The 16,758-nt window shown below is 46.8% G+C and overlaps 2 protein-coding genes across 2 annotated transcripts; one reads left to right on the forward strand and one right to left on the reverse strand.

Moving 5' to 3' along the window:
- Positions 1-55: 55 nt before the first annotated feature.
- proca (protein C (inactivator of coagulation factors Va and VIIIa), a) lies at positions 56-8,417 on the reverse strand. Its single transcript, XM_015012442.2, has 9 exons — positions 8,313-8,417; positions 7,965-8,048; positions 5,341-5,498; positions 4,723-4,747; positions 4,115-4,225; positions 3,799-3,939; positions 3,114-3,232; positions 1,772-1,889; positions 56-876 (listed from the first exon to the last, which is right to left on the reverse strand). Exons 2-9 carry the CDS (start codon positions 8,041-8,043, stop codon positions 308-310), a joined length of 1,320 nt encoding a protein of 439 aa, XP_014867928.2. The 5' UTR covers positions 8,044-8,048; positions 8,313-8,417; the 3' UTR covers positions 56-307.
- Positions 8,418-11,767: 3,350 nt separating this feature from the next.
- LOC106933300 (uncharacterized) lies at positions 11,768-15,675 on the forward strand. Its single transcript, XM_015012446.2, has 5 exons — positions 11,768-11,803; positions 11,926-12,358; positions 13,357-13,437; positions 13,546-13,626; positions 13,710-15,675. Exons 1-5 carry the CDS (start codon positions 11,783-11,785, stop codon positions 14,624-14,626), a joined length of 1,533 nt encoding a protein of 510 aa, XP_014867932.2. The 5' UTR covers positions 11,768-11,782; the 3' UTR covers positions 14,627-15,675.
- Positions 15,676-16,758: the final 1,083 nt, after the last annotated feature.

Here is a 16,758-nt window from a genome sequence, read left to right on the forward strand (position 1 = left end):
AGAGACGGTCAGCCAGGAGCCCTGCATCATTTAAATAATCTAAGTTAAACAGGCGTTTGACAAACAGCAGGTTTTATTGTAGATGAACATGAAACACATTCAGATGCTTCAGAAGAGGAAACCCTCCAGCAGCTTGACATGTAATATCTGGTTATTGACCTGAAGTACGAAGGTCAGTGGTGGTAAAACAGACACTGAAGCCTCTCTAGAGTCAGCAGGTTTATTTAACGAAACGTTTTCCATCAGCACCGAGGCACTGAGGCGTTCCTGTGGGTTTGACGCAGCAGGTTGGTTGGCTGGCTGGGCGTTACTGAGGCTGATGTCCTCGGTCCCATTCCTCCTGTACCTGAGTGATCCACTCGTTGTAGTTGGACACCTTGGTGTAGATGCCCAACTTATCCACCATGCCACAGCGCTCGCCCCACGACACGAGGCCGACCAGGAACCAGGTGTCCCGGTACAGAGTGACCATCGGCCCCCCACTGTCCCCCTCACAGGCATCGATTTTCTGACCCAGGATCCCGGCACAGAGGACGTTGTCGGTGATTTCATGGGGAAACATCTGCTGGCTGCAAGCGGTGTGATTAACCAGCGGGACTTTGATGACGTTGAGCGCTGAGCTGTACCTGCCGCTGTCATCTTTACCCCAGCCGGTCACCACTGTGGTGGTGCCGTTCAGGTGCAGCACCTTCTCAGCCAAGGCGCGGCCAGGTAAGCAGGCGGGGACGATGTATTTGGAGAACGGGGCGGGCGACTGCAGACGCATCAGGGCGATGTCGTTGTCCACCGTTCTGGAGTTGTACTTGGGATGTTTGAAGGTCTTGGCGACTCTAATCGAAACCTCTGTGCCTTCATTTCTCGTTCGCTCGTAGTCACCTGAGTAAAAAGGTCATGATCACGATGAGGTGTTACGTTTTTCACACTGCTGTCACACTATTACGTCTTGTGAAAGAAAAACTGCCTCAGGAAAACAACTCTCCCAGAATGCCGAGCTGCACATCTAAACCTGGAGAATAAGAGATTTATCATCGGATAAATCAGGCAGAAGTTGGAAAAATTTACTTACACGCCAAAGTTCACTCCTGGAACAGAACAGCCACAACTTCAACTAAAATCCTCCAGCAATGACACAGTAATGACATCACTCAATGTCACACTATGCTATACTGAGGCTTTACTCACATCAGGATGGCAGATGCTTGAAACTGAAAGTGAAACTTCTGCCGTTACGTCTTTACTTACTGCTTGTTTTGTTCTCTTCATCCTCATCTGATCACTTTGGTTCATTCATAGAGCATTCATATTTAATGGTCAGTTAAATATGAAAAATAATGATAATAAACCGCAGGGTGGAAAGGTCTCAGCAGAGCACTGTGAAGTCCACAGCACTGATCTCAGATTCATGCACTAATCAGTTTAACAGCTCATTGAAAATGACACCATTACTTCAGACTTTATGTCCAAAACATCTCCTTCATTTTCTCTCTGTAGATCTATAGAACCAGATCTTCAACACCTCAGTGTAAATACCAACATAGCAAATACAGCAGCTCAGCATTTCAAGTTTCTGCTACATGACTGAAGTTTTTCCCAAGTTGATGAGAGGATGAAAGAAGCAGAGGATGAAATGAAACGTGAAACCTGCTGCACTGCGATTAAAAGGAGATGAAATAAAAGTTGCACAAATACTTCAGTATCATTTTGTCTTTGTTTTGGTGTTATGATCAGTTTGATGGCTTATGGATTCGGTGTCTGCAGACGGAGCGCTCACCCAGTCGTACGGTGAACCTGAAGTTGTTTTCCAGGCAGTGGGCAGCAGTCAGGACCCAGTTTTCATCAATCAGGACGCCTCCGCAGTGAAAATGCCCTCTGGCATTCATCACCAGCACCTAGACGTACAAACATACATGAAATATTAACAGAAAACCTGAAAACACACTGCTAAAACATTTAACTGAAGTATTCACATTACTTTAACTAGTTCTTTTTAAACCAAGCTTGACTTTAATTTGGAAGATCATTTCTTGGTAACTGGCTTTAAACAAAGTTACACCAAACCCAGAATCTTTTTTTTAAAGGAATTGTGAATCCAAAATAAGATCTCAGTGTTGGCAGCATGAACTTTAATCAATCTGACTAAACATCCTTAACAAAATATCCATAACTTATCCAGCTGGTCATTTTTTCTTTTTACCTATTTGAAAATATTTTCCATTTGTTTTGCCAATCTGTACAGCAGTTGTACAACCAACCAACCAACCAACCAACCAACCAACCAACCAACCAACCATCCAACCAGACATACGTCTGGTTGGATGGTTGGTTGGTTGGATGGATGGTTGGTTGGTTGGTTGGTTGGTTGGTTGGTTGGTTGGTTGGTTGGTTGGTTGGGTAGCTGGTGGGTGGGTTGGTTGGATGGATGGTTGGTTGGTTGGTGGTTGGGTGGTTGGTTGGTTGGTTGGTTGGTGGTTGGTTGGTTGGTGGTTGGGTGGGTGGGTGGGTGGGTTGGTTGGATGGTTGGTTGGTTGGTTGGTTGGTTGGTTGGTTGGTTGGTTGGTTGGATGGTTGGTTGGTTGGTTGGTTGGTGGTTGGTTGGTTGGTTGGTTGGTTGGTTGGTTGGTTGGTTGGGTGGGTGGGTGGGTGGGTGGGTGGGTTGGTTGGTTGGTTGGTTGGGTGGGTGGGTGGGTGGGTGGGTTGGTGGGTGGGTGGGTGGGTGGGTGGGTTGGTTGGTTGATGGGAGTAAAGCCATCCTACTTGACGTTTTCCAAGTTTTTCTCTGCAGCTGGAAAGCCAAAGCTGTCAGTTTGGACAGGTTGGGGTTTCTATCATTTCTGCAGCCGAAGTTGTGTTGATCTTGAGATCACCAGCAGAGCAGTTCCTGTAGACTCTGCTGGAAGATTTGGCCTTCCAGATATGAGGCTCTAAAACAGACGATTACCGACTCCAGGGTTGGGAATGAATTATTATTCTGAAGTTGAAGTATTTGATGGTTTATGTTTGAGGTAGAATGGTAAAAACCAGTCAAACTGTGCAGATAAAAATCTCTTTTTTAATATTCTGGACAAACATGAGGTGTCTGCTGAACTCTGAGTGTTTCCCTGTTGCTCGGTTACCTGCCAGGGACTCTCCCCCTTCTTGCCCACCTCCCCTCCGACCGTCCAGGGCAGCAGGCCGTCCATCGGCTCGCTGTACTCCGACCTGTTGATCAGAATCTGACCACAAGACGAGGAACCTGCAGCACGAAACAGAATGTTAGCATGTTAGCAGGAATCCAGGCCAGTTGATGCTTTGTCTTTATAGCTTTATTCAGTTACATCCAGGGAGCATGCTGCATTCCTGTTCTACTTCAAAGCTGGAATTTTATGATTTTCAAGTTTGTAAACTTCAGCAAAAATCTTGACCTAAAAAAGTATTTTTGACCTTTTACCTTAAAATTGCAGGAGAGATAAACTTGTAATTTGCACTTCTGTCGGTCTGTAACTCCTAAATTGCTCACCTTCATGGTATGGTTTACCATCACACTGGCAGATTTCACTGGTTCCCAGTTTGCAACTGGAAAAAGGTTAATATGGGTGTGACATCATCGTGATGTCAGATTTGTAACATTAAAGTTGAAGGTTGAATCCATCTTTAGCCTAGCACAGCTTTAGTCGTGCTCAGGATGTTCCTCCACCTACTGGTGGGTACCATGTATTGCAGCATTTTTAAATTGAAAACATCAGTTTAAAAATATTGTGAGTGTTGCTTTAATGCGTCATCAGAGCCGTCAGCTGATCTGAGGCTGGGAGTCGCTCTCACTTCTCGGGCTGCATTTCCTGGAGTCGTCGTCCAGTTTGTATCCGTTCAGGCAGCTGCAGCTCCGCCGCGCGCCGTCCGCGCTCTCTGAGCATTCATGGTCGCAGTCGCCGTTGTCCACAGAGCAGTTTGTGGCTGTTACATCTGGATGGAGTTTAAAAAATCAGGCAATAAATGTTTGGTTTCGGGTTAATTTGTCGTGTTTTTCTCTTTTTGTTGTGACATGATGATCATATCCACATTAGAACCGGGTCTGAACGGATACCAGCCTCCTGACCTGAACCCTCATCAGGTTCATATTTTTGACCCGCAGACTCACTGTGTTGGCAGTATCTGCCCTCGTATCCATGGTAACAGACGCACTTGTAGTCCTGGTGCTGATCCATGCAGTCTCCATGGACACACATGTGGGACTGACACTGGTTCCCATCTGAAACAGACCACAGACCGGATCGGATCGGACCGGATCGGATAGGACCGGATAGGACCGGACCGGACCGGATAGGACCGGATAGGACAGGATCGGATCGGATCGGACCGGACCGGACCGGATAGGATCGGATCGGACCGGACCGGATCGGACCGGACAGCATCAGAATCCGCTGCTGCAGAAACTCTGAGTTTTCACTTTTATTAACCAGGTTTTACTGCAGCTTCCTGCTTCATACAAGTTCATGTTTCTGGTTTAGCTCAGTTATTGTTTTTCAATAATTCATCTACAATAACAGACGTACGTCAGACCAGCTGGTTTTTCCATCAGGGATGCTGGAAGTTTTCTGAGAAATTAGAGCATGAAGACAAACAAAACTCTACAAAAATGATCCATCAGGATTCTGTTACATTTATTATTTTTATCCTCAGGTTTTTTATATAATTGCTGACTATAAGGATCTTTTTCTTAATGCTGTCGGTGTTAACGTGACTCACCGGTGTACACGGTCCAGAACTCCAGCTGCAAAACAAACAGAACATCAGAGATAAGAGTTTGGCCCTTCAGCCAGAGATGAACTACAGAGTTTCCCATTAAACTACATTAAACTGTGCAGTTTAATGGGAAACGTGATTATTGCTGCTTGAGATCAGAATTTGAAACATGATTAATAATCATTACTGAACGTCTGACCTGAGTTCAGTTATTAGCTTAAAACTAGTTTTTTTCACCTGCTCTCTTAATTTTTCTTTCTTCCATTCAGAATTTAGATTTTTCCTCAAAATATAAAACTCATCTTAAAGTGTTTGTTTCTGCCTTTACCATTCTCCATAATGAATCTAAAATGTGTGCAGAAAGATTCAGTTCATATTTGATTCTTGTTGCTTATTTGTTGGTTCATTTTAAGCTGCTTAATAAATCCTCTGAAACGGTTTGGTGAAGGATGAAGGGATGAAAAGCATCAAAACACTTTCAGGAGTCAGACTAAAGTATTTAACAGAAATACACCTGAAATAATGAAGGAATGAGAATCTAAAGTTTTAATAACCATAAATCTTCCCAGTAAAACCTGAATCATGTCAGATTTCCTCCGTTCTGGTCCATCCATAACTTACTGTCGCCTCCCGGGTTTGGAAAATCTCTCTGGCCTCCTCAAAGTCACATTTCTCCTCCACACATTCGCGCTCCTTGTTGGGCGGCTTCAGCTCCTCCAGGAAGCTGTTGGCCCGGCGGGACCGGAGCAGCATGTGGGCCGAGGGCGGGTCGGAGAACACTGGACACACAACACACAGAAACACACACAACACACAGAGACACACAACACACAGAAACACACAACACACAGAGACACACAACACACAGAAACACACAACACACAGAAACACACAACACACAGAAACACACAACACACAGAGACACACAACACACAGAAACACACAACACACAGAAACACACAACACACAGAGAAACACACAACACACAGAAACACACACAGAAACACACAGAAACACACAACACACAGAGACACACAACACACAGAAACACACAGAGAAACACACAACACACAGAAACACACAGAAACACACAACACACAGAGACACACAACACACAGAAACACACACAGAAACACACAACACACACAGAAACACATATAAACACACAACATACAGAGAAACACACAGAAACACACAACACACAGAGACACACAACACACAGAAACACACAGAGAAACACACAACACACAGAAACACACAGAAACACACAACACACAGAGACACACAACACACAGAAACACACACAGAAACACACAACACACACAGAAACACATATAAACACACAACATACAGAGAAACACACAGAGACACACAACACACAGAGACACACAACACACAGAGACACACAACACACAGAAACACACACAGAAACACACAGAAACACACAACATACAGAGAAACACACAGAGACACACAACACACAGAAACACACAACACACAGAGACACACAACACACAGAAACACACACAGAAACACATATAAACACACAACATACAGAGAAACACACAGAGACACACAACACACAGAAACACACAACACACAGAGACACACAACACACAGAAACACACAGAGAAACACACAACACACAGAAACACACAGAAACACACAACACACAGAGACACACAACACACAGAAACACACACAGAAACACACAACACACACAGAAACACACAGAAACACATATAAACACACAACATACAGAGAAACACACAGAGACACACAACACACAGAAACACACAACACACAGAAACACACAGAGAAACACACAACACACAGAAACACACAGAGAAACACACAACACACACACACACACACAGACAGAAACAGCATTTACACGTTTCACTGTTTGGGTTTTATCAGACTTTAACAGGATCAGATCTTTTAACTGGATTTCTGTTGAACAGAAACAGATCAGATCAGACCGGACTGGACTGGATCAAACCGGATCAGACCAGACCGAACTGGACTGGATCAAACCGGATCAGACCAGACCGAACTGGACCGGATCAAACCGGATCAGACCAGACCGAACTGGACCGGATCAAACCGGATCAGACCAGACCGAACTGGACCGGATCAAACCGGATCAGACCGGATGAAACCGGATCAGACCGGATCAGACCAGACCGAACTGGACCGGATCAAACCGGATCAGACTGGATCGGATCTTAATCTGGTGTTGAGCTTCATTTGGTCGCAGCTGGAAGATGAATCTTCATCTTTTAAAGGGAAACTTGTTATAATGTGACTGTATGAAGCTATGAAGACATGCGGATGTGTAAAAACTAAATGCTTGAAAACAATCCCGGGCCATCATTCCTCCTCCACCGTGCTTCACAGCTGGGATGACGTTTTCTGATCTGTTGCTGTTTATTATGACTGAACGTCTTTATGTTCATGTCAGGATGAACAAGTTTAGATTTTAAAAAAAAGACAGTCGGGCTCAGTTCTGCATCTCTTCATTCTGTTTACTTAAAGAATCTGGATTTTATTTATTTAAAGTTTCTTCTCTGTGAAGTTAGAAACTTCAGACATGTCAACAAGAACAACATGACTTTAAATCTCTGGAAATAAATAATATAAATAATTAGTGTTTTGTATCAGGAAATGAACCTGGAACAAAAACAATAATTTCCAACTTTATACGTCACACTGGACAAAAATTACACAAAAATATGACATTACACTGAGATAAAATGTTTTCTTTTCAATGTAATAATAAAAAGCAGAAAAGACTTTAAAATCAAATTATGCTCAACTTGTTTTCTCTTTCTTCCTCCCTTGTGACCAAATGAAGGACATTTATTTGGTGGTTTGTCTGTAAAGTTTTTCTTTCACTTTGAGGTTTTACAGCCACCAGCAGCAGTTCTGTCTGTTCTGTCTGAACGGATCAGAACCAGAACCTGCTCTGTCCTGTTCAACGCATCGCAACAATCAGCTCAAATATGTTTAGTTCCCTGAAAAGGATGAAACCTGAACATTTTCATCAGAAACATGGAGATGGACATGTCCAGGTCTCCCTGTGTTCAGGTCACACAGGAGGAGTTTTTCCTCAAAGGTTTTTCCTCCAAAGGTTTTTCCTCCAAAGGTTTTTCCTCAAAGGTTTTTCCTCCAAAGGTTTTTCCTCCAAAGGTTTTTCCTCCAAAGGTTTTTCCTCGTATTTAAAGTATCTGAGGAAATCCCACCTGACAGGCTGAGGGCTGAAGCCGACCACAGAGCGACGCAGACCAGCAGGCAGAACACGGAGCGGGTCATGGTCCCCATCAGACCTGCAGACACCAAACAGATCGGAGGAGGTGAAGACCATCGTTCTGCTTTTTAAAACGCAGAAACGTTCTCAGCTCCACTGGAATATTGATCTGTGTCGCCTGGAGGCTCAGAGTTCTCTGGACAGAACCGACTCGGCCTGCGGTCCGTCTGCAGAATCTGAGCTCCATCAGCTCATCGCCAGGCCAAGACGCAGGAAGCAGGAAGCAGGAAGCAGGAAGCAGGAAGTGGCTGCTTCCAGAGGCAGAACCAGTTTTAATACTTACATATGAAGAAGCGGCGCTGAGGCTGAGACGCTGGTCCAGTCGGCCGCCGCTGCGTTAATGAGTGACCAGCCGTGTTGACAGAGAGTCCACAGTCTGCAGCCCAGCCTGTCAACACACAGCCTGACCTTTGACCTCCACCCACTCACCTCTGAGGCCGATCGGCATCTCAGTGTCCGACAGAGAAATCTGCTGCTTCTGATTAAACATGAAGATCCGGGGCCCCATGAAGGTCCGGGGGCCTCCATGAAGGTCAGGGGGCCTCCATGAAGGTCCGGGGGCCTCCATGAAGGTCCGGGGCCCCTGAAGGTCTGGGGGCCTCCATGAAGGTCCGGGGGCCCATGAAGGTCCAGGGGCCCATGAAGGTCAGGGGCCCCACGTAGGTCCGGGGGCCCCATGAAGGTCCGGGGGCCTCCATGAAGGTCCGGGGGCCCATGAAGGTCCAGGGGCCTCCATGAAGGTCCGGGGGCCCATGAAGGTCCAGGCGCCCCATGAAGGTCCAGGGCCCCATCAAGGTCCAGGGCCCCATCAAGGTCCAGGGCCCCATGAAGGTCCAGGCGCCCCATGAAGGTCCAGGGCCCCATGAAGGTCCAGGGCCCCATCAAGGTCCAGGGCCCCATGAAGGTCCAGGCGCCCCATGAAGGTCCGGGGGCCCCATGAAGGTCAGGGGGCCTCCATGAAGGTCCGGGGGCCCATGAAGGTCCGGGGGCCTCCATGAAGGTTCGGGGGCCATTTGAGGCCCTTGGACCTTCATGGGAGAGTAGATGGAAAACAAATTAAAGAGCCTGAAGCAAAAGCTAAACGTCTCCTTTCCCTCTGATGAAGGTGAGTGAAGTAAATCCCAGGAGACGAGCAGAGAGGAGCCTCTATGAAACATGTGGACAAACTTCTTTCAATGGCCTAGTCAAAGGCCACTGAAAGAAAACTGATTTCATTCTATGCCAAAGATAAATGTTCTTTCATCTTTTCATGAAATGCCATGAAACCGGGCCACAGGAAATCGGGCCGGAGGAACCGGGCCGGAGGAACCAGGCCGAAGGAACCGGGCCACAGGAACCAGGCCGGAGGAACCGGGCCAGAGGAACCGGGCCGGAGGAACCAGGCCGAAGGAACCGGGCCACAGGAACCAGGCCGGAGGAACCGGGCCAGAGGAACCGGGCCGGAGGAACCGAGCCTGGGGAACCGGGCCTGGGGAACCGGGCCGGAGGAACCAGGCCAGAGGAACCGGGCCACAGGAACCGGGCCGGAGGAACCGAGCCTGGGAAACCGGGCCTGGGGAACCGGGCCAGAGGAACCGGGCCGGAGGAACCGGGCCGGAGGAACCGAGCCTGGGAAACCAGGCCACAGGAACCGGGCCAGAGGAACCAGGCCGGAGGAACCGGGCCTGGGGAACCGGGCCGGAGGAACCGGGTTGGAGGAACCGGGCCTGGGGAACCAGGCCAGAGGAACTGGGCCGGAGGAACCGAGCCTGGGGAACTGGGCCGGAGGAACCGGGTTGGAGGAACCGGGCCTGGGGAACCAGGCCAGAGGAACTGGGCCGGAGGAACCGGGTTGGAGGAACCGGGCCTGGGGAACCAGGCCAGAGGAACTGGGCCGGAGGAACCGAGCCTGGGGAACTGGGCCGGAGGAACCGGGTTGGAGGAACCGGGCCTGGGGAACCAGGCCAGAGGAACTGGGCCGGAGGAACCGGGCCGGAGGAACCGGGTTGGACGAACCGGGCCTGGGGAACCAGGCCAGAGGAACTGGGCCGGAGGAACCGGGCCGGCCTCCAGGGCGTCGCTGGGCGGCTCTGGAAACCAGGACGCTTATCAGGGTTGGACATTCTTCTTCTTTTGTCTCCTCTCGGCTCGGCTTACGTTGGGTTTTCAGAATAAAAGCTTCTCTGGTTCCATGGATTATGAGATGATTAACAGGAATTACAAAAAGCTTCAAAGTAGGTTTTACACTCATGTTTGTTTAAATCAATGACAACATGGAGCTACAGACACTGAAAAGAAAAGATTTCAAACAGCGAAGCTCAGAAATACTTTTCAGTTCCATGATTTGTAATTTAAAATTGATTTCTGTTATTTCTTCAGCTACCCTGGAGTAAAAATTGTTCAAATAAATATTTGAAACTGAACCTTTGCTGAAACATTTAAAACTTTTTTCAGTTTAAAATTTATTTTTCAGTTACATTTTTTCACTTCAAAATTAGATTTTAGTTTTGAATCTTTTTCTGTCAGTTTCAAACAAAATGTTTTGTTTTTTCATAACTTTATGGCTCCATAAATCTGATCCTGATCCAAACTGAACATCTGAATCGATGTTGGTGTTTATCTCAGTGTTTGTGCTTTAATCAGTATCAGGTGTGCCTTTGGGCCCAGGAGACGTTTTGTCCTGTTCGGTGAAGTAGGACAGTAGGCTGCTCATTGTGACGCTGCAGGGCTCAGGTTACCGTATTGTTGGGCCTCTTCATATCCGTTACGTTCTGATGTTTTCACAAAGTGTTGCTCTGATATCCACAAACAGTCATTATGAGTCAGAATCAGATGAATTTAAACAATCAGAAAGTTTACCTGGTTTCTGTGTGAAGCTTTTCATAGATTTGACCAAAGAAATTTAAATAAATAGTTTTTTTTCTGTCAGATAAATAATTAAAAATGCAACATAAATGGACCTGGTGACTTTTTAATTCAAGCTCATTTGTTCCTGCTGTGAAACCAGCTGAATGGATAAACCTGTAGAAGTTTATCCATTTAAAACATGGTGGGTAAACCTGCTGCTGTGTCTGTGTGACCTCTGAACTCTCTGGTCGCTCCGACGTCCCTCAGCCAGAATCCTGCAGATATTCTGGTTCTGTTTGTCCTGAGTTTGACTGGCAGACTGCGATCCTAAAATTCACTCATTTGAACCCAAACTCGACTCATTTAGTGACTCAGGTTCTGTCCAAACAATTCCTCATTCAAAGACTTTGTCACTTTTATTCTAATGTTTGGGTCGAATGTTTGGGTCGGTTCCAGTCGTCCTCCCTCTGAGGATGTGATGCTCATGGAAATTAAACGATTTATTTGTTGCAGCGATGGGAAAAGCTGAACTAATAAAACATCAGCTGAGCTTTATGAGCGGACACCTGAGGTACCGGGAAATGTTCGGGTTCTGGACTCTGGACCTGCAGAGACTGGTCCCAGCGAAATGGAGCGAGGTCAGAGGCTGGTTTTGTAAAAAGAGGGTGGAGGAGTGATGGAGAGATAACCAGAGTCTCTTCTTTCGCCTGTGAATGTTTGGCGTTTCATGAGGAAGGAGGCAGAGAGCCAAGTTCTTCCTCCTCAGCTGGACAATGAGGACACGCCTGCCCCGTCCTCAGCCTTTTGTCTCTGGACCCAACAGGTGAGACAGAACCTGAAAGCTGTTTTGTTCTGGGCGACGCTTATAAATGCATCAAAGCCGCGTTCGTGCAGCTCATCTTCCTAAACGGCCTGCAGGAGAAGACGATGTCCAACTCAGACAGGAAGGTGAGTTTTTCTCTCCCTGAAACCAAATTCAGGATTTAGCCTGAGAGCGAATGAGATCAACGGTTCCGCTGATGGTTTGGCGACTGAAGGTTTCAGCTGTGACTAACCTCGTCTTCCTCCAGATGTTGTCCAGCGTTCTGGGACTCTTCGTCCTGATCTGCGGCTGTTCCGCCATGTTGGTCCCTAACATGACCAGGAACCTGATCCCAAAAGGACAACCAGAAGAAGAGGAAGGCTCGTCGTACGACCCCAACACCTTACACTGGCCTGAAAACGGGCAGGACCAATCTTCGGTTCCGGACCCTCAGTGGCCGTCGGAAACCCGCAGCGGGCCCCTGTGGCCCCCCAGCGGGAACATGACCAACTACGCTAACGGGCTGCGGATGCTGGCCACCAGCTCGCCTCTGGTTCCAGAACCAGACACTTCCATCTGTGACATCCTGTTCAGCCAGCCGGTGCCGCCGTCCATCGACCAGATCCCCTTCTTCTGCATCTGCTCCTACTGCAAAGGAACCGTGGGGCCCAAAGGAGACCGAGGGGACCGGGGGCCTCCAGGTGGGATGACACAAACATTCAAATGTTTGATTTTATATCAGCAAATCAAAAGATCACAATATCCTTCAGCTCTTAAAGGCTTTAACTGGAAGCTGAGATCAGTTTTGTCTGAACCTCAAAGCGCTCGGCCTTCTAGTCCACGAATGCCAGTTGATGCACATTTTACACAGACCAGTGATTGGACTGGAAGTGCTTTGCTGTTATGCCAAATTCGGCCAAATTTGTCCAGTTTGCTCTCCTACCAGAGGAGAGTCTAGCTGACAAAAAGACTAACAAGTTATTTGGTAAAAAGGCAGAAGTGGGACAGTTTAATCTGATTTAGTTTGTGAAAATGGTTTTATTATACACACAAAACATAAAAGCATGATGATATAAAACATGAGTAAAAATTAATTATCATTCAAAATAACCAATTCAGACAGAAGAAACGCACACTTCATGTTCCCAAAGCATTAAACCTTTGAAACCAAACTCACAGTCAGTAAAACAAACATCTTCCATCATTTACTGCAGATTCAGCCGAACTCCAAGAGGCTCAGCAGAAACAAATTAGAACCGAGTAGAAAACGTCTCAGACTCACCGGTCTGGTGCATTTTGGGTTTTAGTTCGTCATTCGGTGAAGTAACTGCAGGTCAGTCAGATTTCCACAGTAAGAGAAACAAAACTTTATAATGTAATGAAGTAAAGTTAAATACATGAAACTTTCCCTAAAAGTCCAAAGGTTCCTCAGGAAACTAACTCCTCACTCTAACTGGGACTAAATTCTTCATTCTTTGATCTCTGGTGTTTTCTGTACATATTTAACTGTTTTTGCATTTTATCCCTAAAACAGAAAGGAAACAGTTTGAGGGATAAAGTTCAGATTCAGAGCCGGATTGTTGCTCAAGTCTCGCAGTTTTATGCATGAAGTCATTTCAGCACTTTGAGTCCTTCTTAAAGGCCTTCAACAGAAGTTGATCAATATTGATCAGTTCAGAAGTTTATTTCCTTTGATCAGGTGAACCTGGAAGTCCTGGAATGAGAGGGATGATGGGATTCAAAGGCTACCGAGGATTCACCGGCCCCCAGGGCATAAAGGGTGAGTCACACACCAACCTTTCTGACTGCACATGTAAAACTGAAATATAAGAGCAGAGTCTGCAGTCAGGAGCTTCTTCATCAGCAGTTTCCTTCATTCCCACTTCAGGTCAGAAAGGAGATTCAGGAGAGAAAGGTCAGAGCGGTCCAGCTGGATTCACCGGAACGAAGGGCGATCGAGGATTCAAAGGTCTGAGATCAGAACAGACTGAAGATCGACTCAGAAAAAGGTTTTTAATGTTCATGATCAATGCTTGATTTGTGTTTCTGCAGGGGAGAAAGGAGACCAGGGCCTGAGCGGACCTCCAGGTGCTCAGGGTCCCCAGGGAGAGATGGGCACCTGCCCCGCCTCCTGCGAGAGTGCCCCAGGGGCACCGGGGCTGCCGGGGCCCCCAGGGCCAGCCGGGGCCCGGGGCCTGCCCGGGGTGCAGGGCATTGTGGGAGCTACAGGTGTGAAGGGCGATAAGGGAGACACAGGAGTGGCTGGGCAGCCCGGTGCGAACGGTCAGAAGGGAGATCAGGGTGAGCAGGGGATCTGTGAGTGCACCGACGGGGCGGACGGCGCCAACGGGGCGCCAGGGGAAAAGGGCAGCAAAGGAGACAAAGGTGACTCTGGTGCACAAGGCATTCAGGGCCCCATAGGTTTGAAGGGAGCTCAGGGTAACATGGGTCTCATGGGTCCCCCTGGGCCCTGCTCCCCGGCCATCCAATCAGCTTTCTCTGCATGCATCAACCAGTCGTTCCCCGCTGCCAACTGGCCGGTTCCGTTCCCCGACATCCTGACCAACGAGCAGAGGCACTTCGACCCGAACATGGGCATGTACACGGCGCCCGTCAACGGCACCTACGTCTTCTCCTTCCACCTGGCGACCAATCAGAAGCCGCTGAAGGTCGGCCTGTTCCGAAACTTCTACCCGGTAGCCAGGGTAACGGAGGCGTCAAGCCTGGCCACCGCCAGCCACACGGTCGTCCTGCACCTGAGCAGCAGAGACCAGGTGTGGCTGCAGGTGAAGGACTCGCTAACCAACGGCATGTTCACTGACAGCGAAAGCAAAAGCACGTTCTCCGGTTACCTGCTGTACCCCGACTCCTGCGACGCGCCGCTGGGCAGGTTCTTCCACCCTCTGCCGCCCACTGGTGGCTTCTCCTGGAACGGCCCTGATGGCCATACCACCACCTCGCCGCCTTAGGCTCCGCCCAGCGACAGGTGTTTAGACGCAGACAGCCAATCAAATTCAGTGCTGCACATTTTAAAGGAGGAGCGTTTGCAGAATGAGGCTGGTACCCCCGGATCATCTGCAATAAATCACATTTAAAACACGACTTTATGGTCATTTCATCTCTCCTGGGTACAGTTCTAATACTATCCACACTGATTTATCAACAAATTAAGCAAAAAATTGCAAGATATCATATTGATGTTTTGAATAAAGAACCAATATCTTAACATGTACGGCTGATATTTTGGTTTTAGCAGCTGATCAGGCGTGTTTATAGTTTGGTCTCTTTAGGAAGCCGGGGTATGATTAAATATGAGCCGTACTGAGTCACAGACAGATGAAGAGTAAACATGTTTGAATGAAAGTCTAAATAATCTGACTGTAAACCAGTTTGTGTCCTTTTGATAAGTGATAAAAACAATCCAAGAAGTTTCTGAATCTCCATGGAGATGAAGAAACGATTAAAACAAATTCTCCTCCTTTGAAACGTCCAGAAAAACTCACTTCTGATTCAACACTGACCTCTGACCTCTCACAGTCAGCTGTAGAAGTTCAGCTTTGCTCCAACATGAAATATTTCCAAAGCACTTTGCAACTGTAGAGTTGATTTGCTTTTAATTATGAAAATCTGCTTATTTTCTTAGGAATATTATCAGTTTGCCTTTTAAAATGATGCATGAATAAAAGCAGAGCAGAAACTTCCACGTTGTTTTTCAGACAATAACTAAGGTGTGTCTTGTAAATTTGTGTTATGACTGTTTTTATGGATAGATTTATGTCATTTTGAATAAATCTCCAGTTTTGGAAAGGCGACCGTCTCATTTTACACTCCGTGTTCGGAGACAAACGCCAAACTGGTTGGGAAACTGGAGATTTTTTCATCTGACTCAAACTCACTGATCAGCAGTTTGAGACTCTTGTTGTTGCAGTGATTCATGACAGTTTCCAGGTGAATGCATCTGAGTGATGACAGTCAGAGCAATGTTTGGATAACTGAAGTAAAAGAGACGAATACAAAATGCTGCAGTTCTGTGTCTTTATTCAAGCGAAGCTCACAGCTTCTCGTTGGTCCCAAACTGTTTGCTGCTCCTGGTTCCAGAGATCCTAGGAATGTTTTTCAGGTTGTGAGTCCGACACGTTTCTAAGATCAACAGCCTCAAAAATAAAACATCCTCCCATAAGAAGCAGCTGGATATTTGTTCCAGAGGTGTGTTTATAATCCAAGAGTCCAGAAACTGACGAGGCAAACGGGTTAGCTTACAGCTAATATCAGAAAATACATCAGACCGCCTTCAAGAACTTTATTAATCATTTAAACACCAGATGTGCCTAATTGGAACCATTTTAGTGCTAGCAGAGAAGCTAACATCCTTATGTCCTGTTAAAGTTTCAAAACCTCGACATGTTCTCTGATTAAGGAGTCGTCAGTTGTTAGTCTGATCCGGTCCGGTCCAACCCGGTCCGGTTGTGTTTATCTAAACCTGCCACAGTAGAAAACTATTACAGACATCTGGACTCTTATGAATTGTAATTTTTCTACTTTTACATCTGGTTTTGGAGGTTCAGCCAATCAACAGCAAGTAAAATAAATGGAGCTTCTGGATTGGCTGGTGTGCAATCATCAGCCAATGGGCTCTTTGTACGTCAGCTTCTGCGTTCGGGGAAAGCCAATCTAATAATTAATGATGACCATCGATCCAAAGCCCCAACAAGCTGGAGAAAGGTTTTAAGATGTATGTTAAACATCCACAGACACGAAGGTGAGTTTTATTTTCTTTAAACTTTGTGGCTAACATTAGCTTTAGCTTATGCTAGTAGGCAATATTCTCGGACATTTTTCTTATAAAAATGTGCTATTTAAGTATCTAAACATTCTAATTCATTCTAGCGGACAATGTTTTTACCTTAATTTATTCTTAGGCCAAGTAACGGGGAGGTTCCGGTTCGGGCTTTTTGCTAACGGACCATGAAGAAGCGCAACAGCCTCGTAGCTTAACAGCAGAGCAGCTCTGGAGTCAGAGATCTGGTTCAGCTGTTCAGGTTCAGTGTTGTTGCTTTTACACCGTGTTCCTTCAGGCCTCCGTGTTATTTAGTTTTCCATG

This window comes from Poecilia mexicana, unplaced genomic scaffold (genome assembly GCF_051168715.1).
Source record: "Poecilia mexicana isolate PSO_F unplaced genomic scaffold, ASM5116871v1 scaffold_17, whole genome shotgun sequence".
Taxonomy (NCBI): Eukaryota; Metazoa; Chordata; class Actinopteri; order Cyprinodontiformes; family Poeciliidae; genus Poecilia; species Poecilia mexicana.

Bases quoted from the DNA above. Each gene is read 5' to 3' on its own strand.
- proca (XM_015012442.2), bottom strand. From the start codon at position 8,043: ATGGGGACCATGACCCGCTCCGTGTTCTGCCTGCTGGTCTGCGTCGCT. The intron at 4,748-5,340 runs GTAAGTTATGGA...TTTGTTTTGCAG, and splicing joins TCCAAACCCGGGAGGCGACA to CTGGAGTTCTGGACCGTGTA. The intron at 4,226-4,722 runs GTGAGTCACGTT...GGTCTGTTTCAG, and splicing joins GTTCTGGACCGTGTACACCG to ATGGGAACCAGTGTCAGTCC.
- LOC106933300 (XM_015012446.2), top strand. From the start codon at position 11,783: ATGTCCAACTCAGACAGGAAG. The intron at 11,804-11,925 runs GTGAGTTTTTCT...GTCTTCCTCCAG, and splicing joins TGTCCAACTCAGACAGGAAG to ATGTTGTCCAGCGTTCTGGG. The intron at 13,627-13,709 runs GTCTGAGATCAG...GTGTTTCTGCAG, and splicing joins GGGCGATCGAGGATTCAAAG to GGGAGAAAGGAGACCAGGGC.